Below are 24483 nucleotides of genomic sequence, written 5' to 3'. Positions count from 1 at the left end.
GACGGTGCGCGGGCGCACTGGAAGCTCTCCGGCCTAAACCAGAATCCTGGCTCCGCCCGAACCTCCTCCTCCTCCCCTTAATCTCCTGGGGGGGTCGACGCTGAGCCCTTAAAGGGCCAGCGCGCCTCTCCCCTTCATTGAGCTCTGCGCAGCTGCTCCCAGGCCGGGGAGGGGCGCCCCCTCCGCCCCCGCCGTGCTCAGGTGCATTATGGGAGGCCCCCCGCCGGGTTAGGGGAAGGGGGCGAGGGGGCGGAGCGCTGCAGTTTGGTAAAGTTAACTTTCGTTTCGGGCCCTGGAAATCTGGACCTCTGGGTGGGGGAGAAGAGGATCACGGCTCCCGGGCAGAGGATCCGGAGGAGGGGGGAAGCTGATCAGCCCCCCCCGCCAGCCTCGTGGAAAGAGTCCAGCGCACTAAGCCCCCGGGCGCGGCGCGCTCTGACGTGGGCGGCGGCTGGGGTGCGAGCGGTGTCCAGCGCGGAGGGGAAAGACTGGGGCTCCGAGGAGGTGGCTCTCCTCCACCCCCGAACCCCCATAGCAAAATGCAGGCCCTGTCATTTCTTCCAGCCAGGCCCTTAGGGTTTGCTTGACTTCATATTTCTTATGAGTTGGGTGACATTTTGCAGATGTAGGAAACTGAGGTCCAGAGAGGGAAAGTGACTTGCTCAAGGTCACTCAGCGATCCAGGATTAAAGTTTCTTAAAGGAACGGGCCCTAGGAACTGGGAGCCTCCTCTCTGGCAGAGTGAGAGAAAAGAAAGCTGGAGGCTTGGGGGGCAGGGTAGAGATAAAGGCTCCCTAATTCCCTAATTCCTTTATTTCATCCAACCTCCCCAGAAGTGCCCTCCATGGAGCCAGAAGGGGCCGTGGCCAACCTAACTTCCCAAGGCCCTGGCCAACTCCAGGAGCCCCCCATCCTCCCAGCTTTTGGCTCGCAGCCCGAAGACCCTGGCCAGGACAGCTCCGATGGTTCGGATACAGTTTTATTTCACCCGTATCCGTGTACTCCAGACTCCGGGAGTCCCGACCTAGATGGGGTCCTCACTGCACCTCATAGTAAGGCCTTTCTGGGGGAGAGCTCTGGGATGGGGGGAAAGCATCAGATTACAGTCTCTGTAGGAGATAGGTACTCTATCTGTTATTGGGCCCCATTTTATAGATTAAGAAACCACAGTGAGATTCAGAGGAGTTATTTTGACTTGACCAAAGTCAAGAGCTTCATCTTGCCTTCTGCTGAATATCTTTCCCAGCCTTCCTCTTTCATATTGCCTTTATCTATTCTGTATACATCCAGTGTATTCTCTCAAATGAGATATTTGTAAAGTGTTTAGCACAGTGCCTGGCACAGATCATTTGTGCCCTTCCCTTTCCTCCTCATATGTACTTAGTATTTATTTACATATTGTCTCCCCCATTTGAGTAGACATTCCTTGAGAACAGGCAGTAGTTTTCCTTCTTTTGGATCCCATGCCAGGCATATAATAAATGTTTGTTGACTGACAGATGGACACAGAGCTGGGATCCAAACCCAGGCCTTCTGACTGCCAGTCCAGTTGGATTTTAGAAGTCTAAATTATTTCTTCTTCTCCCAGGCTAAAGAAAGCTCACAGTTTTCTCCTGACTTCTCCTTTCCTAACCCAGCAGGCAGTTCCTTGAAGCATTCTACCACCCTGACCAACCGGCAGAGAGGGAATGAGATTTCAGCCCTGCCTGCCACCCTGGACTGTGAGTATACCTCCTGCAGACCAAAGATTGGACTTGGGGAGAGGGTAGAAGTCTGGAGGGGAAGCCCTTCTGGAAAGAGTCAAACTCATTCCTAGAATTTTCATCCTTAGAATGTAGAACATAGAATATCAAAACTGGAGGGGGTGGACCTTTGAGAGCATCTAATCCAACCTCTGGAATGAAAAGATTAGGAAACTGAGGCTCAGTGATAGAAGGGGACAAAGAGTGAGTCACATGGCAAATCCAAAATCTATTCTCTTGACTTTTAGCCTCAGGGACTTTCCTGTTTTTTTGTCTTAGAAGTTTCAGAAGTTACCCCCCAACCACCCCTAACATGATGTAGACACTTCCCTCCCATTTCAGCACTTGGAATCTCCCTATAATCAGTGCCTTTTTCCCTCTCCCCTGTGTAAACAATAGCTCTGTCCATCCACCAGCTTGCTGCTCAGGGAGAACTGACCCAGCTGAAAGAATACCTTCTAAAAGGTATGTGACTCTTGTCTCCTATCTGACCCTTTCAGTCCACTCCCCATGCCCCCAGAGCTCAAGCTTGAGCTACATACATTCATAAGGTCCCTAAACCCAGGACCTGGGCTCCTCAGTCAGTTCACTTTAACACTCTGCTTGGTCAACTAGCTCGAACCCAACTCCAGCCTACTTTATCAGAGGCCCAAATGGGGAAGGTCATAGATGGAGCGGGGAGCAGGGTAGAACAGCTGTTGGGGCAGAAGAGGGACTGAGAGGGCTCAGGCCCAGCCCACCTAAGTTTGATACAGCTCAGGTAACTTTGTTCTGTTTCAAGGCCATGACTGCTATCTCCTGCCCCAAGTTAGAGAATTTGGAGTGCTGAGCTAGAAGGATCCTTACAACCCAAACATTTCTCAAGCAGTCCTTGTCTTGCCCCCTTCATTTTCCAGATGCTCAGAGATCCCATGGTGAGTAAGGGGGAGGCCCAGGACCAGGATCTAGGTCTTCCAATTTCCATCCACTTGTTCTCTGCCTCACCCAGGCCCTCAGGTGGCTTCCTCATTCCATCCATTCTTTCGGCTATGAAGAGAAGTTTCAGTTCAATCCATCCTCATGGTTGAAGCCAAAGCTCAGAGTCCAGTCTGTCACCACTGACTAGAGGGGCCCTGGAGCAACTTTGTGACCTCTGTACAGTGACCCCTTTTCACAGCAAGACTTAAGCCCTTGGACACAACACACACACACACACACACACACACACACACACACACACACACACACACACACACTTGCACCCAGGAGAACTGGGGGAGGCTCTGCCCCTCCTAACCTAAGGGCCAGCTTGGTGGTGGGCACAGCCAGCTCTTCCTATCCTACTAGGTGACAACTTGGTGAACAAACCTGATGATCGAGGCTTCACCCCACTCATCTGGGCATCTGCTTTTGGAGAGATCGAGACTGTTCGTTTCCTGCTAGAGTGGGTAAGAGGGTGAGGGAGTCTGCTGGGTGGCAAGATCTTGGGGATTTTTTTCTTTTTATCTCACATTCCCCTACTCAGTTAAGGAAAATTAGTTGCTCAAGCATAGAATGGGGAGATGCAGCTGGGAAACAGTCTAATAATAGCTAGTATTCGTGTAGTGCTTTAAGATTTGCAAAAAGTATATTAACTCATTGAATTTTTATAATAAAGTTATAAGGTAGATGTTATTATCCCCACTTTATAGATGAGAAAACTGAGGCTGAGAGATTAATTTGTCTTCTCCGGGGCACACAGCTACTAAGTATCTGAGGCAGGATTTAAACTCAGATCATCTGAACAGCCAAGTTGTGGGGATGCTCTTCCCTAGTGACAAGTTTGATATAAATCAAATTTGTGACTTGGCAAACAGAAAGCTAATGTAATCTTAGACCATGCACATATATGCAGTAAATGTCTCATGTCTTGAAGGAGAGAGGTGATGTCCACTATTGCCTGCCCTGAAATATTTTATTCAATTCATCCGATCATTTGTAGTCATTCAACCCCCAATACTAAGCTTTTTTTTTTTAACTCTTATCTTCTGTCTTAAAATCACTACTGTGTATTGGTTCTAATGCAGAAGAACAGTAATGGCTAGACAATGGGGATTAAGTGACTTGCCCAGGGTCACACAGCTAGGAAGTATCTGAGGTCAGATTTGAACTCAGGATCTCCTGTCTGGGCCTAGCTAAGCTACCTAGCTGCCCCCATCTAGTGCTTTTTAAATATTATGTCATGTGGAAATTGGAGCATCCTCCAGAGGAAAATAGAGGACTTGAGGTCATGTGGAGGATGTTAATCTTGCAGAAGAGACTTCTTAGGAGAGACATAATTGCTGTCTCTAAATAGCTGAAGGGATGTCATGGAGAAGGATGAGCAAGGTCAAAGCAGAGAGCAATAGATAGAAGTGACAGGGAGACAGATGGGGAGAGTGCCAAAGCAAGAATGAATCAACATTTGGGAAAGGCCTTGAGTGCCAAATTGAGGAATCTGAACTTTAGAGAACAGTGGCAGAGCTAAAGGAAACCTTAGAATCTAACTCTGCAGCCTATCCTAGACTGGGAAATGGAGGCCCCGCAATAGCAAGTGCCTTACCTTGCCTTCAGAGGGGGCAGAATAGAATAGACCAATGTCTTTACCAAAATGGTTTTGAAAAAATGGACTCAGATCAACATGAAGCAGAATCAGAGTTCTCCATCCTTGTCTCTGTGACTCTTGGCTCCCCCCCTCCTTCCCTATCAAGGGCTCACCCACCTTCTTGCCCCACAGGGTGCTAATCCTCATGTCCTGGCCAAGGAACGAGAGAGTGCCCTCTCACTAGCCAGCACTGGTGGCTACACAGATATCGTGGTCATGCTTCTGGAGCGGAATGTGGACATCAACAGCTATGACTGGGTAAGGCTGTTTGGCCCCATCAGGAGCTCCCAGTTGTAATGGTAAATTTAGGGTTGAGACTGAATATAAAAATTATTGGTCACCAGGGATTTAATTTCTTAAATCCCAAATGAAGCACTCAAGTCAGAATGGAATTTTATGGTGATTTAATTACAATAGGAGGAAGAAACTAAAGAGAGAGAGAGAGAGGGAAAAGAGTTCATTTAAACTGCTCTGGCTCACACTGAGCCAGGCAGGAGTTTAAGGCCTTGGCCAAGGGGCCCTCCCCTGAGAGCCAAGGGAAAAGGGAGTCAGTCTTATCACTCACCATGTGACTGTCTCAAGGAAGCTGTCTGAGGGAGCTCCTCCAGGTTAGAGTTCCAGGATTGAACTAGCACCCAGCCTCTCCACAGGAAGTCCCAAGAACTCCAAAGGCAGTTCTCTATATCACTTCCTGCATCTCATTTGTGCCAATGGTGGCTCAAGCTTGGCTTAGGACAGCCCAGGGGACAGTCAGTTGTTTCTGATTTGTCACTTGCTAGCACATGCCAGTGTAGTGTGGGGGTGTACATTCCTGGGTACTAGACTAAGCAAAATGGAGAAATTCTAAAAATCACACAGTGCAGCTTCCTCCTATATCCACTTGTGCTTGCTGTAGTAAGCAGAGGAACCTTCTCAATATTCCATCACCTGGAATGGGCTGTGGGTTGGGCTGCTGCCAAGACTCCAGAGAAGGCAGGGCATAGTGGTTCTGAATTGAGGGGAGCTAAGTTCAAATCCTACCTTCTAGGTTAACTTGAGCCACTTTCTTAACCTCATTCTCTTTGTCCATTCTGACACTCTCATTTTATAGATAATCTCTCAGATCCCCTCCAGTTCTCAATCCTGTGGTGCTAAGTAGTCAGGCAGAGAGAGGCCTGGCAGGTCCAGGAGGCTTTGGAGATTGATTTTCAGTAATCTCCCACCAGTGTATCCTTGGTGCTAAGTTTTGCCCAGGGCTTTACTGGACTCTCAGAGCCTCTCTACAGCCCTTCATAGTAGTTGTTCTAGGGGTTATTATTCCCTTTGTACCAATAAGAGGCCTGAAACTCAGAGCCTGGAATTTAGTCAGTCAGAGCTAATGTGTCAGGCAGGATTCTCTGAACTTCCAAGGCCAGTGCTCTTCCCACTGTCCCATATCCTTTCCCAGTGGAGGTAGAGCAGTGATAAATGGACTTGACTTGTATTATTGGGGTTGGGAGGAGATAATGAGGCTCCTTTGGCCGGAGGATGGACTCTGTGGTGTTATGGAAAAGCCACTAAGTTGAAGGGGAAGAGCTGTATTTAAATTCTGCCTCTGCCACTGATTTGTTGGGATCTTGGGTAATCACTGCCCTTCTCACTTTCTCTACCTATAAAGTAAGAGGTTGGACTAAATCAGCTTCTCAACCTGGGATATTTCAGCATTTAAAAGTATTATTTTGAGGAGTTCATAGGCCTCAGCAAGCTGCCAACATGGCCCATGACCCAGAAAAGGCTAAAAGCCCCTGGCCTTAGCACCAACTTTCTAGAGCTTTCTTACATATATAGGATGAGGTTTCCAGGAAGCTGGGAGGCTCTGGGAGTTCACTACTATATATTTGGGAAGCTGTATCAACAGCAAACCTTTAGGGTCCCTGCAGATATCCAAAGGCAGGGTCCCTGCCCTAGGGGTTCATATTGTCCAGCAAGAGAGGCCTTTCCCAAATGATAAGCTGTTCTCACCCTTTCCTCTCCTCCTCCAGAATGGTGGGACACCGCTGCTCTACGCTGTGAGGGGGAACCATGTGAAGTGTGTGGAAGCTCTGCTGGGTAGGTGGGGTCAAGAAGTGGGACTTGTGGTTGTAGCCCGGTGTTACACAGGTGGGAGGAAGAGGGGAGCCTCTGCTAGTTCACATTGCAACTCCCACCCCCTTCTCTCCTCTTACTGGCCTAGGAGACTTCCTGTCAGTTCTCCATTATTTAATGGACAGCCTTCATAGGCAATGAGTTTGCTAAGCCAATAACAGAGGCATCAGATATGCAGCCCACAACATTCCCAAATGTGGCTCAAACCAGATTAAAATGCAATTGGGAAATATTTAACAAAATAACTAAAAGTATAGGTATCTTTCCACATTGCAGCTTTCCCCTGTGCAGTTTCAATGTATTGAGAGTTAGCATGAAAAATTAAATGGGAATTTTGGAGAAGTTTTAAGGAAGCTAGAGATGATACACAAAAGGCCACAATACCGAAAAAAGTTTAGAAACTCAGAAATGCATAAAATATATGTATAATAGCAATATATTTTATCTTTTCATACCACAGATATGCACAATTTTTTAAAAAGTGAAAGTTTGCAAAAAGAAAACAAAAGCCAATAAAATTTTTTGTGGATTTCCACCTTGTGGGTACACTGCACACCTCCTCCTATAATGTGGAATACTATTCAATAAAACATAGACATTACATTTTAACACTAAGTTAATATGCAACCTGCAGGGATCTTTGTGTACAAATTCACACGTTCTTTCCCCCCACCGCCCTTCCGAGTTTGACTAGTCAAAATCACTTAGCTGAATTTCTCACTTTGTTGAGATCTAAGTAACTCCACTCATTTTGAGGCTCATCTCTACGGAGGAATCAGGTTGATTTCAGAATCCCAGAGCAGGCCCATGTTGATCCACAAAAGCATTTATTAAGTACCTGTAATGTGTCAAGACACTGAGCTGTGCACCAGGAATAGAATGATGAAAGTGAGGTGGTCCCTGCCTTCTAATGAGGCTGGGAAGTCAAGTTGGGAGGAGGGTATGCTTGCCTCCCAACCTCCAATGGGAGCTGAGCCTTTCCTCTACTCACTCCCCCTTTTCTGCTTTGGTTTTCAGCCAGAGGAGCTGACCTAACAACAGAAGCGGATTCAGGCTACACCCCAATGGACCTGGCTGTGGCCTTGGGACACAAGAAGGGTATGTACGTTTCAGTGTGTAAAGGGGCAGCCATTCTCCTTGCCTCCTCCCCCCCCAAAGGCAGTCAGTGGGGGGCAGCTGGGTGGCTCAGTGGATTGAAATTGAGGCCTAGAGATCAGAGGTCCTGGGTTCACATCTGGCCTCAGACACTTCCTAGCTGGGTGACCCAGGGCAAGACCCTTTAAGCCCCACTGCCTAGCCCTTACCACTCTTCTGTCTTGGAACTAATACAAAGTATTAATTCTAAGACAGAAGATAAGGGCTTAAAAAAAAAAGGCAGTCAGTGATATTTGGAATTCACCCCTCCCCAACAAATCCAGTTCAATTCAGCAAGCATTTATTTATTCAGCACCTACTATGTGCCAAGCCTTGTGTTTGGGAGCTGGGGATACAAGGACAAAGACAAAAGTCCCTATCCTCAAGGAGCTCACGTTCTACTGGGTGAAGACAATACATATACAAATAAATACAAAATATATACAAAATAGTTTGTGGTGGGGAATACTCTTTGATCTGGCCTACTACACTGTCCCTTAGGGCCTGGGGGGAACAGTAGTAACTTTAGGTCTTCCAACCAGCCTGGGAGGCAGGTATTGCTAGTATCATCCCCATTTCATGTTGAGGAAACAGACTCACAGAGACTTAGTTTCCAATCACAGAGCTGGTAACAGGCAATGTATAGTGTAATGGTTTAGGCAGAATGACTTGGGTTTGAATTCTGCCTCAGACAAGAACTAGCTATGTGACCCTACTCAAGTCTCTGGCTCTCTGCCGGTTTTCTTATCTATAAAATGAAAGCTAACTTTAAATCTGTGACTCCAAGCCCAGCACTGAAGCCCCAAGACCCTGCTTCTCAGGAGTCTTGTTGATAAGATGCTGTAGGGGAGAGGACAGTGGTTTCAGAATCAAGAGAAATGGGTTCCGGCCCCACCTCTAACACCAGTTCTGTGGCCCCAAATCAAGCCGTCCCTCCAGTTTTGAATCTAACCCCAATTCCTAGCCTCACCCTTTTCCTCAGTTGTGTAAAATGGGTATCCTATTACATGCAACTAACCCAACCCCATAGGGTTGCCTTAAAGAGAGCACTTTCCCAGCCTTAAAATCTAAAAGTTCTTGTCAGGGGTACCCCCCCCCTCAGGGGCTCTAGCCAGTACTGAGGTTCCATTTAGGCCCAGCCCCTCCTCGAAGTGACTGACCTCGTCTCCCTATCTGTATCAACTTCACCAAGAGATCAGAGATCAAGCTCTAACACCCAGAAAAACATGTGTTCATGGGGAGCTGTGTTCCTGCTTCTGGGGAGATCAGTACCAAGCTGTGAGGCTTCTTTATCATCCTCATTTTATAAATAAGGAAACTTGGCCTCAAGAGTAGTAGGGTCTTGCTGACTTGTGTCAGAGTTGGGATTAAGTCAGTTCCAAGCCCCTGGCCCCTGGTGTTCCCCAGAATCATCTCTTTGTGTTGGTAGGGCTGGCAGAGGGGGCTCCAGGTTCTGAGTTATCTCTCACTCCCTTTTTCTGGGCTTCAGTCCAACAGGTGATGGAGAACCATATCCTTAAGCTTTTTCAGAACAAGCTGCTTCCAGAGACAGAGTGAAAGGCACCAACTCCTGCCTAGGACATTGTACTTTGGTCCTTTGCCTTCCATCTGGTGCTCAGGAAGGCCAGTCCACTAAAAAGCCAGTTCTTTAATACCTATGCCAGGGAGAACAATTCCAAGAGGAGGTCTCCCTCTTCCTATGGCTGAAGGCTATATACCTTTCCCTAGCCACCTACAGAGCTTTGGAGGAGACCACATCCAAGAACTCAAGTGCCCAATGGTCATGTTGTCCAGTGGGATACAAGGGGCAAACCCCAAATGGAAACAAGGCAGCTTCTCTCCTTCCCAGGACCGGGGGAGGGACTGTGCTACTGGCTAATGACTTGCCCTGGCTGGAAGCATGGCTCCCACCCCACTCCACCCAGACAAGCTAGCTCCTCTGCTACCCTAGTAGCAGCCCTACAGGTAGTCCCTCCCTGCCTCCCCCTGAGCCCATGAAATGGGAACGGTAATCAATAAAACCAGCTGCTACTCCAACAACCAGGGCCAACATAAGCGTGTTCCTCCCCATCCTTAAAGCAACCAGGTGAGGAAATTTGAAACCCTATCTTGGGAAAAACTGGCTGAAAAGAAATTGCACAATTTTAACCTAGAAAAGAGGTGAAATGGCTGCCATTCTCAAAGCTTATGGGGCCTTCCTGGGAAGGGATTAGGCTTCCTTTCTTTTGTTCCAGGAGACAGAATTGGGGGTGGCAGTTAGAAGGAGGGCAGATTTCCACTATATATGGAAGAACTTTATAACAATCAGAGCCATCTGACGATGGAACAGGTAGGGCTATTTAAACAAAGGTTAAGTGATCCTGATTTAGTTTTTTTCTCTTTTTAAATTAGCAAGCATTTATTTTCTCCCCAACCCCTTAGAGGGAAAATAAATGTAAATAATAAATGTGCATAGTAGGCAAAACACATTCCCACAATGTCCAGGCTGAAAAAAAAAACAACTCATTTTGCCCCTTGCATTTCACCTATCAGGCCAGTAGCATGTTTTACCTTCAAATTTCTGGGATCCCAGATAGTATATTGATCAAAATTCTGAAGTCCTTCAAAGCTGTCTTTACAATGTTGCTAGTGTAGAAGTTGTTTTCTAATTAAGCCTAGCTTCCAGTGAGGATTAAACCTCTGAGGCACCTTTCTGGGATTCTCTTCCCAGGTCCTTGGAGGGAAAAGATGGGTGGTGACCAAGCTGGCTCACTCAAGCCAGAACTCTTGTCCTACTTCCTGGCCACCCAAACTCCCAAAGATGAGGCCCCTGGGAAAGATGATTGTTTGATAGGCCCAAAGCCAAGCCCAGCTTCTACTCTGTCCTTCCAGTGGACTCTCCTGGGAGGTCCTGCCTGATCTTGGAAACAGACTGGACTGATGAAGAAACTGTTCACAGCTTCTCCCCAAGAACTCGAAGGTGGTAGATGATGATTCGGCCAAAAAAGTCAGTGCTGTTTTCAAAAGTTACCTTCAGCTTGTCCAGTGTGACGTCTGCCACTGGGAAGGTGTAACTAGAGTGGTCAAGGGAAACAGGACAGATCTAGGTGTCCCCACCCTCACACTGGACCAGCTTCAACATGTTCAACATTCATAGCAGGGAGAAGAAAACCTCTTGGCAGGAACAGAGAAGCCAGGGGGCTTCCTCACATATGGATAGACAATTTTTTTCTCCCCGACTCCCACCAGGGCTTCCTGTGACACCTCCATGTCCCAGAGCCTGGCATACCCATCCCCCCAACCTCAAACCCATGAACCACTCCTCCCCCTTCCACAGAGCACAGAGGATATCTGGAGGGAGTTGTTGTCTTGAGGGTAAAAATCCCCAATCTTCTCTAGGGACTCACTCTTCCTGCCACCTGTTAGGAAGAAAGGAAAAGGAAAAGGCTCAATTCTAGGGCTCTACCCATGGAGGTCAAGGCCAGAACACCTCCCTTTCCCTTCAACCCTTTGTTACCTTCCAATCGGCCCTGGCGGCTTGCAAACCCACCCTGGAATTGGATCTGTACCTGAGACACTCGAACAGATTGGGGGAATTCCAGCATCACCCACTGGGAGGAGCCCTGAGATCAGATAGCCAAAGAGAATGGGATTAGACCCAAGGAATGACCAGCACCCCAGGAACCCTATCACAAGGTGCACTGGGGATGGGGAGAGCCCAAGCCTCCACACTGTAATGTGGAGATACAAACTACACTGGTTCCTGAGCAGAGCTGTTCTTTAGAGCTGTGGGGCACAAGGTGTCAGATGGTCCCATGCATGGAAAGGCCCCTGGATGACCTTCAGTTTGCCAGTAAAAAGTAAAAAAAAAAAAAGCCAGGAGAGGCTGCTCAGTGTGTAGAGAGAAAATTAGGTTCTTGTGTTAGCAGGGAGAGGGTGGGTTGGAGCTGGAAGAGGCCTCGAAAGTCCAACTTCCACATTTTATAGGTAAGAAATGGAAGGCCTGAGAGATGGTGACTTGCCCAAGGACATATAGCTAAAAAACTGGCAGAGCTGGGATTTGACCCCCAGGTCCTGGGGTTAAATCCAGCAGTAAAAACAAGTTGATAGTCTAAGCCTTCTGGTATAGAGGTCCGATTTCTGAGGGCCCCACCCCTGTGTCACCTGGTCAGAGTTCCAGCAAGTCTCCTCCTGCTCATCAAACAGGTGCTTCTTTCCAAACTGCTTCACATCCCGATTGAGCACAGAGCTCACCCTGTGGAGACACCAGGGGGTGGGAGGCCATGGGGGTTATCAGTCAGCTCCAGACCCTGAAACCCTGCTCTGGCCTGGGGCCCTGCTCACCTGCTCACAGTCTGGCTGCAAACCAAAGGCATGGGGGTGGCCATAGCTGAGGAGACCTCTGCTGCTCACCTGTTATCACCTGCAGGAAAGGGCAAAAACAGCAGATTCAGTCATTAGGCTCCGCTTCGTGAGCTTGTGCAAGTCATAGCGTCTGTCTCGGTTTCCTCAAACTGTAAAATGGGGCTAATAGCGATTGGGGTAGTGCCTGGGCCGTATTAGGTCCTTGCTAAATGTTCTCTTCCCTCCTACCCACCCACCCTCTAAAGAGAGGACCTGAGGAACCAGACCTTATAAGGCACCGTCACAGAAATTGGCGTGAGAAAAGTCTCTCTTCAACCCCTGCATTTAACAGAGGAAACTGAGGCCCAGAACAGGGGAATAGCTTGCCCACAGAGCTAGGGCTCCTCCCTCCCGGGGATCTAGGCACTGCCCGCTGTTTCCCCGCTGCCCGGGAGGGCTCTTCTCCCTTCCAGTCTCCGCTGACCTGGACAGAGGCGGCGCCGGGCGCGGAGTTTAACTTTTAAAAGGACTAGAAGGAGGGAGCGCCGGAGCTCGGTCACGTGGAGATGGTAGGCGCCCCTTTCCTCCCCACCACCTGGCTGACCTGGAGTCCCGGCACGAGCCAGCGAACGCACGTGGGGATCCCATCCAGGCCACCTCCGGGGCAGGAGGGGCGCAGGCGCAGGCCAGCGGGGCAGGTACCCGGGAGCAAGAAAAGGATAGGGAGGGGGATGTGGAGCGCGGGAACAGTGAGGCAGGAAGTACTTCCTGGTGCAGGCCGGGGACTGGGCGGGGACAAGTGAGCCTCGCCCCTCCCCAGACCTTAAAGGGCCCGGGCCGCTGGAGCGACCCCGCCCCGTCCCGTCGGGTCTTATCTGGTCCAGTTCCTCCACACTCTCACTCCCTGTGACCCTTGCAGAGGGTCCTTTCCCGGAGGCCTGTGGGACCAATGACTTCGAACCCTAGGGTTAGCAAGAATCACCCCAATTCCAGTGGTCCCCTGTTTCCTCCAGGACCACAACCTTCCGCTTGGTTTTTAAAGCTATTCACCACCGGGCCCCGCCTCTTCTACCTTTCCTACCATCAGACGCTGCACCCAGCTCCGTGCCCTGGGCTCCTGGCTGTTCCTCTCACGCGATGCTCCATCTCCGTTTCCCGACGCTTTCTCCCCAAGCCTAGAATGCTCTCCTCCTCCCCCTCCTGGTTTCCTTCAAGTCACCTAAAAATCGCACCCTTAAAAAAAAAAAGCCTTTCTGTCATTCTAGCGCCTTCGCTCCGAAATTATCTTCGGTTTATCCCCGAACTTAGTTGCCTGCATGTTGTCTTCTCCGTGAGACTGAGATCTCCTTGGGAGCAGGAACTGGTTTTTGCCATTTGCTTTGCAACCCCAATGCTTAGCAGAGTGCCTGCCAAGTAGTAAGTCTATAAATGCTAGGTGACTGACCCATTCTGCTGGGCTCAATAATGGTCCCCCGGAGAAATGCTTTTGATAATCACATATTACTAAGGATCTTCCTGGGGAAGGTAGCTGTAAGGATTGGGGGTTAAAGGAGATGGCTCCCGTGCCCCTGTACTCTTTGAGCCTGGGATTCTCTTCTTGACTCAAGCTGCTTTCAGCAGGGCTCTGATAGGAACTCACCCTGCCTCAGTTAAAAATCTTCAGTGATGGAGAACTGAGCAGAGCTTCACTTTTGGACAATTTTCATCCTTGGAAAGTTGTTTGTTTTTGGTTTTGGGGGGGGTTGTGAAACCTCAAATGTGCTGGGCAAATTCCACCCAACTGCACCTAGTTATGCCCTCTGGAGCCAAGTAGAACAAGTCTAGTTCCTCTTTCAAATGACAACCTTTCCCTCATTCCCCCTGCTCATCCTGAGCCTTTTCTTCAGAATAAACCTCAGCCCTATCACTAAGACTTCCTTCTGTTGCATGGTCTCCAGTCTTTTCACCTTCTTATTGTCCTTCTCAGGACATGTTCTAGTTTGACAATGTTCTTCCCAAAAATGTGGTATCTAGACTAGGTGGTGAGATGAATTGAGACTCAAGGAGACCTGAGTTCAAATCCAATGTCAAAACATATACTAGTTATAGTATATTTGCTGGGCAAATCCCTTGGCCTCCCTCAGCCTGTTTCCTCATCTGTAAAAGGCGGATAATAATAGCACCTACTTCCCAGGGTTGTTGTGAGGATAAAATGAGGTAATATGTAGAACACTTTGTAAAGCTTAAAGAACTATGTAAATGCTATCTATTAATATCAGGGTGTAAAAATGTGATCTGATCAGGGCAGAAAAAAGAACTATTACCTCCCCTGTTTTAATACACTTTATGTTGGAATTGCAACCTAAAATCCCTTTAGCTTCTTTTGGCTAATAACTCTTCCCAGTTCAGATCAACAGCACTTGACAAATGTTATGGGGCCTTAGGGAAAATCTAATTTTCAGGCTGGAATTTAGGAAAGCCAAGAACATTGGATTGGGTAATCATTATAGTTTTGTTCTTTATTACCTATATAAACTCATATAAGTCCCTTCCCCTCTTTGGGGCCTTAATTTCCTCATCTGAAAAGTAAGTTTATGAGTTTAATTAGTTTTCTCCAAAGTCCCTTCAGGCTCTCAATTTTATGACTATAATAGATTTGGCCCATCTTTCTAGCCTGCCTCTTTGGAAATTGACTCTGGCTTCCAATATGTTTGCCCTCCTTCCCTACTTTGTGCTATCTGTAGATCTGATAACTATACCATTTATCCCTTTATCAAAGTCACTGAAAAAAAATAGTGAAAGGCAAAAGACTAGGCACAGATCCTTGGAGGTACTTTCCTGGAAACTCCTACAAATTGACATCAACCCATTAGATACTTACTTTTTGGGTTTGGCTGTTCAACCAGGACCTAGTCCATCAAAAATGTTTTCTCATCTAAACTTATGTTGTTTCATCCAAAAGAACAACATAAAAGACACTGAGAGAAGCAGACCAATGGAAGTGAACAGAGAACACAGGAATAAAACTGTGTACTCCTCCATACTTGATTCTCTAACCCACTCCCTACACAAGCTGTTCTAAAACCTTCTCTTCTCTCTACAAGCTTTCCACATTCCCACAGCTGAGGACCTCACTTCATACTTTACTGAGAAAACAAGAGAACATTTAAGAATTCACTGTTTAACAAAAACTACTGAGAAAACCAGAAAGCAAACTGGCAGGAACTAGGCATAGATCAACATTCATATCATATACCAAAATAAGCTCAAAATGGTACATGACTTAGACAAAAAGGGTGATATGATAAGCTATTTATCCACCTTATAGCACCCCTCCAAAAACTTTAAAACCCTTAAAAATAAAATTTAGCTTATTATCTCCAACAAAAGTTTTGGAGCCAACTGGTAGAATGGACTGGACAATCTTCATTCAGAAATAGAAGATATTTTATTGTTAGATCTCAGAGAGAGCTACAGTCATCCTTTGTTTTAGTTAGTTTACACACATAACCATTCATTTAATGCTAAATTATCTTTGTATTATAAATACATCAATAAACATCTGTATTCGTGAAAAAATACCTTCCCTTACCCTATCTCCCTTATTTACCTACTTGTTTACTTCTCTTACTAGGTACACTATACTAGCTAGCTAACTATAGCCACTCTACTTCTATCCTCCTATAATAAAGTCTGTTTCCTCAACATGGAGTCAGTCTGAGCTGTCAATTCTTTGAACAAGACCTTAATTTCATCATTCCTACATCAACCAAAACAATTTGGAACTATGCCGCAAAGAGCTATAAAAGTGCATACCTTTTAACCTAGCAATACCACTACTAGGTATTTACCTTAAAGAAATCAAAGAAAAGATATTATATTTCTAGAAACTCTTTATGGTGGCAAAGAATTGTAATCTGAAGGGATACCCATCAATTAGGGGACAGCCAAACAATTCATGGTATAGGAATGTGATGGCATGCTATTATTTTGTAGGAAATCATGAAGGGGATGTTTTCCAAAAAATCTGGGAAGACCTATATGAACTGATGCAAAGTAAAGTGAGAAAACCCAGCAGAACAATATATACAGTCTTAGCAATAGGGTAAAGATAACCAACTGTGAAAGACTTTATAACAATGAACTACCACCACAACTTCAAAGGACTTATGATTTTTAAAGTTATCTATCTCTCAAAAGAGAATTGATGGACTCAGAATGCAGATTGAAGCATATTTTTCTTTTACTTTTCTTGTTTTTTATTCTTTTTCCAGAACATGACTAATGTGGAAATTTTGCATGGCTTTCTACATATAACGGGTATCACATTTCTTTCCTGGTCAGTGGGTAGGGGAGGGGAAAGAGGAAGGAAGAAAATATTGAAGTGATAAAAAAAGAAACAGTATTCACCTCGAGGTCCCTCTTCTCCCCTTGATCTCTCAATGCTATGACATTATCCCTTATTCTCTCCTCCTTCACTCCAGTCTCTGATAAGAGAAGTAACCCTCCTCCTTCCCTAGGCAAAGTCCACTTTGTTTGCCTTCCATCATATTTCCTCCCATTCTCTCCAGAATATTACATACAAACACAGACATTTATAAAATTTCAATTTCTTCCTAACTACTATCTCTTTCCTTGCTATTCTACAAACATGCCCAAGTCATCCCTATCCTTAAAAAAAAAAATCCTTATATCTACTCAAGTCTTTAACCTTTCCTCCTCTTCTTAGTCAAAACCTTTGAAAGAACTATGTAAACTTATTGGTTCCATTTCCCTTTCTCATACCCATTTCTCAATCCTTTGCCATCTGGCTTCCAATTTGATCATTCAACTAATATATGAATAACCAGGTCCATACAAGATATAACCAGAATGATTGGATGGTCATCTCAGAGGGGGAAAGCATCAACCAGGAAAGAACCAGGAAAGGCATTTTATAGAAGTCAGGATTTGAGCAGAATCTGAAGGAAAACAGGAGAAACAGGCAGAAGTGAGGAAGGAAAACACCCAGTTATGGCTCACAGGAGAATGACCACAAAAAGGCAAGGAGATAGGAGATGGAGTGTTGTGTCTGAAATATAACAGACAGGCCTGTGTAGCCAGATCACAGAGCAGGAGTGTAAAGTATAAGAAAAGAAGCAGGAAGGGGCCAGATTGTAAAATACTTTGAATGAAAAGCAGAGATTTTCTACTTAATCCTGGAGATAATAAGGAGCCACTAAAGGTTGTTCAATAAGGGTGTGGGACATAATCTTACTTGTGCTTTAGGAAAACACTTTGGCATGTACAAAGGATGGAGTGGAGCAAGGAGAGACTTGAGGCAAAGGGACCAATTAGAAAGCTATTTCAGGAGCAGCTAGGTGGCTCAGTGGATAGAGAGCCAGGCCTGGAGATTGGAAGTCCTAGATTTAAATGTGGCCTCAGAAACTTCCTAGCTGTGTGACCCTGGGCAAGCCACTTAACTCCAATTGCCTAGCCTTTACCATTCTTCTGCCTTGGAACCAAAAGGTAAAGGAGGAAGGAGGAGGAAGTAAAAGAGGAGGAAGAGGAGATTAGAATCCCTGTCCCTACACAACTGGCGCCTCTCGAGTGAATTCCTAGGGAATCAAAGAGATGGGTCTCTACAGCCCAAGCTCTCCCGAGTTGGAGGAATCCCGTCCCCAAGACCATGTGGTCTTCAGTTCTGCCCAAAGAAAGCCAGAGATAGGGCCGTGCTACAGCCACCAGGTGGCGAGGGCAGACCACGGCGAGCTACTTCAGGACCCACTCTCCAGGCGCTGGTTCAGCCAAAGCTCGAGCCACCTACGAACCCAGAGAAACCCAGTCCTTCCCTGTTTTGTCCAGCCAGCCCTCGCAGCCCCCGGGGAGACGGGATCAGAGCAAAGGGAGATTCACAACCCTCTTGCGGATAGCTGCCACTTCTGCTCACTTCCCTTCCTGCCCGGTGCCTGCAGGACTCCGAAGCCCGCTCCTCCGCCTCTTTACCAAGGGCAATCCCTCCTCTTCCTCCAGCCCCCCAGGGCAGCTGGCAAGAAGGCAGGAGTTCGGAGCTCGCCGGGGCGGGGATGAGGGGCGTCGTTGGCTGGGGACTCCGGCGCCAGCCTCTGATTTATATACCCCGTGAGATGGAAACCTCTTTTCCTGGAGAAGAAGGGAATCGAGGCGGAGATGATGGGGGAATATTGGACCGTGGGGATGGGAGGGCTAAAAGAAAGGTCAGATCAGGTTTAGCGAGAGAGGGGCAGATCCCTGGGGGCCTGGGAGATGAATAATTCCCACCATTCCCTCAGCTCAAGACCACTACCTTCAGGAAGTCCTTCTGGATGTCCTCCCACCCTCAAGCTGTTCTTCCTCCTTTAATTGACCCGATATTGACTTGGTGTTTTAAAAATATGTATATACTATATACTATGTTTCCTGATAGAATGTAAACTTCTTGAGGACAAAGACTGTTTCTCTCCAGTGTATCCATTGCCAAATACAATAACTGGCACTATTTGTTGGGTGGTGTCGTTTTTCGGCCACGTCCAAATTTTGGTGGACCCTTTTTGGAGTTTTCTGGGCAAAGATACTGCAGTGGTTTGCCATTTCGTTCTCCAGCTCATTTTACAGATGAGGAAACTGAGGTAAACTGAGTTAAGTGACTTGCTCAGGGTCACACAGCTCATAATTGCCTGAGGTCATATTTGAACTCAAGTCTTCTTGACTCCAGGCCTGCCACCCTATCCACTGTGTCACCTAGCTGCACCTGTAACAGCAAATGTTTAATAAATGCTATTTGGCAAATAAATATTATTTTTAAAATAACTAAATGCTATTTGGATGATTAATTAATTTATATTCTCACTGGCCTGGAAGTAGGTAACAATGAGTAGGTACCACTAAGCCTTTAACATTTTATGTTCTAAGACAGAGGTGTCAAATATGGTCAAGCCAGGGGCCCCCAGCATTCCTGAGTGCAGCCAGAATCAGTTAAAAATAGAACTGGGAAATATTTAAGAAAATAAATAAAAATCCAATAAAATACAGATAATATTACATTTTAAAACTAAGTCAAAGGGGCAGCTAGGTAACAGTGGATGAAGTATCAGGCCTGGAGTCAGGAGGATCTCAGTTCAAATGTGGCCTCCTCAGTTACTTCCTAGCTGTGTGATCATGGACAAGTTACTTAATCGAGTTTGCCTATCCTTGCCCTTCTATCCTAGAGTTGTTACTAGGATAGAAAGTAATGGTTAAAAAAAAAAACTAAGTCAATAGTCGACCCATAGGGATCCTTATGGGTAGTTTAGCAGCCCTTATTTCTATTTGAGTTTGATACCAATGGCTTTAGACTCTTTCCAGCTCTGACCTTCTCTGTTCAAAAGGACCAGAGATTTAGAGGTAGAAGGGATCTTGGAGACTATCTTGTCCACTCCCCTCATTTTACAACTGAGAAAACTGAGGCCCAAAGAGGGCAACTTGCCCAAGATCACAGATTATGAGTCAAAGTCAAGATATGAATCCAAAGTCTTCATATCTCCAAGACTAGCATAGAATCCACACTAATCTGCACAAATCATTTCACCTCTGTCTGCTTTAGTTGCCTCATTTGTAAAATGGGAATAATAGTAGAACCTATCTCTTAGGGATTTGGGGCTGATAAAATGAGATATTCGGAAAGCACTTTGCAAATCTTAAAACACCACATAAATGCTAGTGATGAAGATGATGACAACACTTGTGATCACAACAGTTCAACCATTGTTCCTGGAAGGGGAAAGTCAATCTATTTGATTTTGACCCCACTGACCATGGGTAACATTCTAAAATATTCCCAGGGACCCTACAAGGTGCTGTTTCCCCTTATTATAATGTAAGCTCCATGAGAGCAGGGACTATCTCTACTTTGGGATTTAGCATAGTGGCTTGGCATATCGTAAGTATTTAATAAATGCTTTGTCTTTCATTCCTCACTTATTTATCATCATCCTTCTTCCTCTCACAAAGTTATATATTCATAGGATCATAGATGCAGAATGGAAGGGACCTTAAAGGTCATCTAGTGCAAGCTTCTAATTTTACAGATAAGGAAACTGAGGATGATTAAGTGACTTGCCCAAGGTCACAGAGGAAATAACTGGTTGGATCTCTTATTCTATTCTACTTTCCATAGTTTCATGCTACTTTTTCTGAATGATGCAGGGAAGTCATTTTGTTGTTATTGTTGAGTCATCTTTGATTATTTGTGAACCATTGACTATACTGCCCATGGAGTTTTCTTGACAAAGACACTGGAATGGTTTCCTATTTCCTTCTCCAGGATTAAAAGAATTAAAGCAAACAGAGGGTGAGTGACTTGCTCAGGATCACACAGCTAGGAAGTGTCTACGTCTGTATTTGAACTCAGGTCTTCCTGACTCCAGGCCCAGCAGTCTATCCACTGGGTCACCTTGCTGCTTCTAGACAAAAAGACATTTAATAAATACTTATGCATTCAATCAGTGAATGAGAGCAGCAGAAACAATCTTACAAGTAGGAGAAGCAGAAGGAAGTACCTCAGAAATCAGAAAAGAAAAAAGTATTCAGGAGGAGGGCATGGTCAACAGTGTTAACCATCACAGGGAGGAGAACAGGGGAGGTGGGATGGAAGGAGAACAATTCATCTTCCTACTTAGGAGCAATATATAGTCCCTAAAAGGAGACTAAATCCCTATGTGCTATAAAACTGACTTTAAAAGTTTAATGAAAATACCTTCTGGGATGGGAATGCTTCTCTGTGGTAAGGGTTTTGCTTAAGATTTATCTTTGGCCCCTTCTCTCTACACTTTCTCCCTTGGCAATTCCATTCACTTCTTTGTTTCAGTTATCTTCTCTATATTTAGATGGCTTTCAAATCTACATTTCAGATGAGATCAAATGATATAATATATGTAAAACACTTTTCAAATCTAAAAGCCTAAATCAATCTCAGTTATTATTATTAAGCTATTATTTCATTCTTCTCATCTTTTTTAAAAATGGATTTTAGTGAGAAATTATCCTGGGGCAAGTGACTCTCTTGCCAATATTCTCTTGTCTATAATGCTCTGTAGACTATTGCATAAATATAAAAAACTACTCTTTTATAAATGAATAAAAGTATTGGAATATATGTTTATATTCTGTAGACTCATTGAAAGAAAGTACCTTCTAAACAACTTCAGTAGCAAAGCTGATACGTACCTCATGCTGTTCCCGCATAATTTTCTTTAGCTAGATCTCTACATTTTGAAAGCTTTTCATTCGATATAGTCTGAAGATTATGCATATTCAACATGGCAATATCTATTCAAAGTCCTGATTAATTTTTTTAACCTTTACCTTCCATCTTAGAATCAATACTGCATATTGGTTCCAAGACAGAAAAGGGATGAGCTAGATAATATTGGTTTAGTGACTTGCCCAGGGTCACCCAGCTAAGAAGTTTCTGAGATAAGATTTGAACCCAGGATCCCAGGATTCCCCATCTCTAGGCCTAATCCTTAACCCATTAAGCTAATTAGCTGTCCTTGGCCTGATTAAATTTTTATGGACTAATGTTATAACCAGGTTACTGTGATTTCTACAAATACAGACTATTTGTTGAATTCTCAAGGATAGTTTAGGGACTGAATTTCTAGATTGGAGTTTCTAGATCTTTTAGTTTATGAAAATTTGTATATTTCTGGTGTATAATATTGGCCACTTGATATTGTCTTTTCAAACCTTATTTTTTTACATTCCCTATATTTCTTCCTTTATCACTCTTCTTTACCTTCCCAGAGAACAATTCTTAACTTTTTTTTAAAAAAGAAGAGATAAATATCAACAAAACCAATCAATGCCTTGAAAAAATCTGATAACATGTAAAATTAATGTTCAGTATCCAGTGGATATCCAGATAGAGATATCCAACAGGCAGCTGGTGATGTGGTAGAGAAATCCTGGGAGACACCGGGACTAGAAAAATAATAATCTGAAAGCCAAATTGAGTTAGTGAATAAAATGCAATAAAGTGAAGAGCCATGAAACAATGTATGTTTATATAACAAAATATTTATAGCAGTATTTTTTGTGGTATTCCCCAGGACTCTAACTCCTACAGAGGAACCAGGGAGGTATTATTTCCTATGTTTAAGCTTTTTGTAATTTTGCAACCAAATATCAGTTTTGATCATCTTGTGGTTGCTATTCTTTGTACTGTAACCATTATTAGATCTGCTTACTTTAATTTGCATCAGTTCACATAAGCTTTTCCATACTTCTCTGTATTCATTATGTTCATTGTTTCTTACAATACAGTCTATTCCATTATTTCACATACCATATTGTTTAGTCATTTCCCAGGTAATAGGCATCTACTTTGTTTGCAGTTCTTTGCTACCACAGAAAATTCTGTTAGAAGTATTTTGGTATACAAGCATACATTGTTTTATGGCACTTCATTTTATTGCACTTTATTCACTATTCAATTTGGCCTCCAGAGTATTATTTTTCTAGTACCAATGTCTCCCAGGATTTCTCTACCACATCACCAAATGTCTATTTGATATCTCCACCTGGATATCCACTGACATTTCAAACTGAATATATACAAAATTGAACTCATCATTTCCTTTCTAAATATGTCCCTTTTCCCAACAATCCAGTTTCTGTTGATGGGCACCACCATTTTTCCAATTGCTCAAGGTTTAAAATCTTAAAGTCATCTTTGACTCTTACCTCTTCCTCATTCTCCATATTAAATCAATTTTAAGTCCTATTGATTACACAGTGTCTCTTGAGTCTGACCATTACCAGAACTCCCACTATTACTTTTTCAGAACCTCATCACCTCTTACCTTTTAATTGACTCTTAAAAAAAAAAAAACAACCTTTACCTTCTATTTTAGTATCAATTCTAAGATAGAAGAGCAGTCCAAGAATACTTTCCCTCCTCATATCCTTCTTCTGACTGCCCTATCTTCCTTTAAGTCTCAATAAAACTTCATTTTATACAGAAAGCTTTTCTATCCCTCTTAATTCTTTTAAATTATTTCCTATTAATCATATGTATACATATATATATATATATCTTATTTATTCATATTTGTTTGTATGTTGTCTCCCCCATTAGACTGTGAACTTCTTAGGCAGGGACTGTCTTTTGCTCCTTTTGTATCCCCAGGGCTTAGCACAGTGCCTGGCACATGGTGGATACTTAAGAGATACTTACTTGCTGACTGTTGCCCTTTGGTAATATCATCTGCAAAACTGTTCTTCCATTGTTCTTCCATCTGTGTTATAAGATTGCCTCTGAACTGCTGCTCTGTGCTGCCATCTACTGAGTTTCAGGTGCCATTTAGTCTCTTAACTATTTCCAGTATTTTGTTGTTATTGTTCTTCATGGGCCCATGGGGCTATTTCAGCTCTTTTGCTATGTAGAACCCAACCAGCTTCACCTAGCCAGTTAGCTATAGAAACCCTTAGGTATTAAAGTCTATCTTTTGCACTTCCTCTGTGTATGTTTAACCCTTTACTCCCTGGATTAAACCTTCTATCTCACTTTCTTAGAACCCATACCCCAAAAGTACCCTGAGGTGGGAGCTTGAGGGAAGGACTCCCACTGACTGAAGAGTGGAAGACTACTCCCAGAACCTTCATTTAAGGAGGATGCCCTTGCCAGCTATTTCTTTATTTCCCATCCAGCTGTACTCTTCTGGACTTCTCCATCATGCCCCACACCCCAATTTTAGCTTTCTTTTGTGTGTTGGTATATTATCTTCCTCCATTTGGGGGGGTCTGTGTTTTCTTTTACAACATGGCTACTATGGAAATATATTTTACATGACTACACACATCAAATTGCTTGTCTTCTCAATGAGGGGGAGTGAAGGAGGGGGAAAACTTAGAAGTCAAAACTTTTTTAAAATGTTAAAATTGTTTTACATGAAATTGGAAAAAATTTTTGTATACAATATAAGGCAGGCAGATGTACATAATAGCAGTTTCCATTTAGTTGGAACATCAAGCCCATACCATGTATAAGATGCTCTGTTATCAATTTTGTAAACAAAAGAGTGTGTCAAAAAAAGAGTATGTCAATGTTATAATAATTTAAGAATGATTGAAGTATATTTTTTCTTCATTATTGTTGGAGCTTTTAGAAAGGGTTTTTTAAAAAACGCCCTAACAAAATATTTGTAGTTAGTTTTAAATTTTAAAATATTTTTACCCCTCAAAACCTAGATCTTCTAATAATATAAATGATTTAAAAAATTTGGGACATAGGGGTGTTTTGGAGCCCACTGTATTAACTTTCAAGAGCAATTGTTAAATTTTCAATGTGGGCATTTGTACCTCAAAAATAAGCAAGCACTATGAATCAGGTTTGCTTTATTGTTTTATTGATTGTCTAGGCTTAAAAAAGTGATGAAGAAAATCTCAATAATACAAATTAAACTTAAAAGTTGTCATGAATCTTTAAAGGTCCTTTTCAGACATCTGTTTGTTGAATATTTACCAGCATACCCCTGGACATAGGACCTTGGAATTTGTAGCAACAAGTTCTTTCATTGTGTATAGGAAGATGTCTTGCCTTTTTATGTGGGAAGCAATGAGAAT

At 44.2% G+C, this 24483-nt stretch overlaps 2 protein-coding genes across 17 annotated transcripts; one reads left to right on the top strand and one right to left on the bottom strand.

The window, feature by feature from the left end:
- Nucleotides 1–22: 22 nt before the first annotated feature.
- RFXANK (regulatory factor X associated ankyrin containing protein) lies at nucleotides 23–9621 on the top strand. Of its 13 annotated transcripts, none has more exons than XM_056822374.1 (9): nucleotides 23–201; nucleotides 837–1052; nucleotides 1638–1721; nucleotides 2142–2207; nucleotides 3069–3169; nucleotides 4477–4602; nucleotides 6345–6411; nucleotides 7465–7545; nucleotides 9071–9621. In XM_056822374.1, the coding sequence occupies exons 2-9, from the start codon at nucleotides 845–847 to the stop codon at nucleotides 9136–9138; spliced, it is 801 nt and encodes a 266-aa protein (XP_056678352.1). In that variant the 5' UTR covers nucleotides 23–201; nucleotides 837–844; the 3' UTR covers nucleotides 9139–9621. The 13 variants fall into 13 exon arrangements, with proteins under 13 accessions (XP_056678352.1, XP_056678354.1, XP_007489253.1 ...); XM_056822376.1 differs by having other exon boundaries at nucleotides 834–1052; nucleotides 1641–1721; XM_007489191.3 differs by having other exon boundaries at nucleotides 834–1052.
- Nucleotides 6857–13097, bottom strand: NR2C2AP (nuclear receptor 2C2 associated protein). Of its 4 annotated transcripts, none has more exons than XM_007489187.3 (6): nucleotides 12986–13097; nucleotides 11905–11983; nucleotides 11725–11815; nucleotides 11078–11183; nucleotides 10912–10979; nucleotides 6857–10630 (listed from the first exon to the last, which is right to left on the bottom strand). In XM_007489187.3, the coding sequence occupies exons 2-6, from the start codon at nucleotides 11946–11948 to the stop codon at nucleotides 10514–10516; spliced, it is 426 nt and encodes a 141-aa protein (XP_007489249.1). In that variant the 5' UTR covers nucleotides 11949–11983; nucleotides 12986–13097; the 3' UTR covers nucleotides 6857–10513. The 4 variants fall into 4 exon arrangements, with proteins under 4 accessions (XP_007489249.1, XP_007489248.1, XP_007489247.1 ...); XM_007489186.3 differs by lacking the exon at nucleotides 12986–13097 and adding an exon at nucleotides 12509–12690; XM_007489185.3 differs by lacking the exon at nucleotides 12986–13097 and adding an exon at nucleotides 12389–12676.
- Between the last annotated feature and the right edge of the window lie 11386 nt (nucleotides 13098–24483).

Source organism: Monodelphis domestica, chromosome 3 (genome assembly GCF_027887165.1).
Source record: "Monodelphis domestica isolate mMonDom1 chromosome 3, mMonDom1.pri, whole genome shotgun sequence".
Taxonomy (NCBI): domain Eukaryota; kingdom Metazoa; phylum Chordata; class Mammalia; order Didelphimorphia; family Didelphidae; genus Monodelphis; species Monodelphis domestica.
Note: the sequence above shows the minus strand (reverse complement) of the source record. Positions and strands in the feature narration are given on the sequence as shown.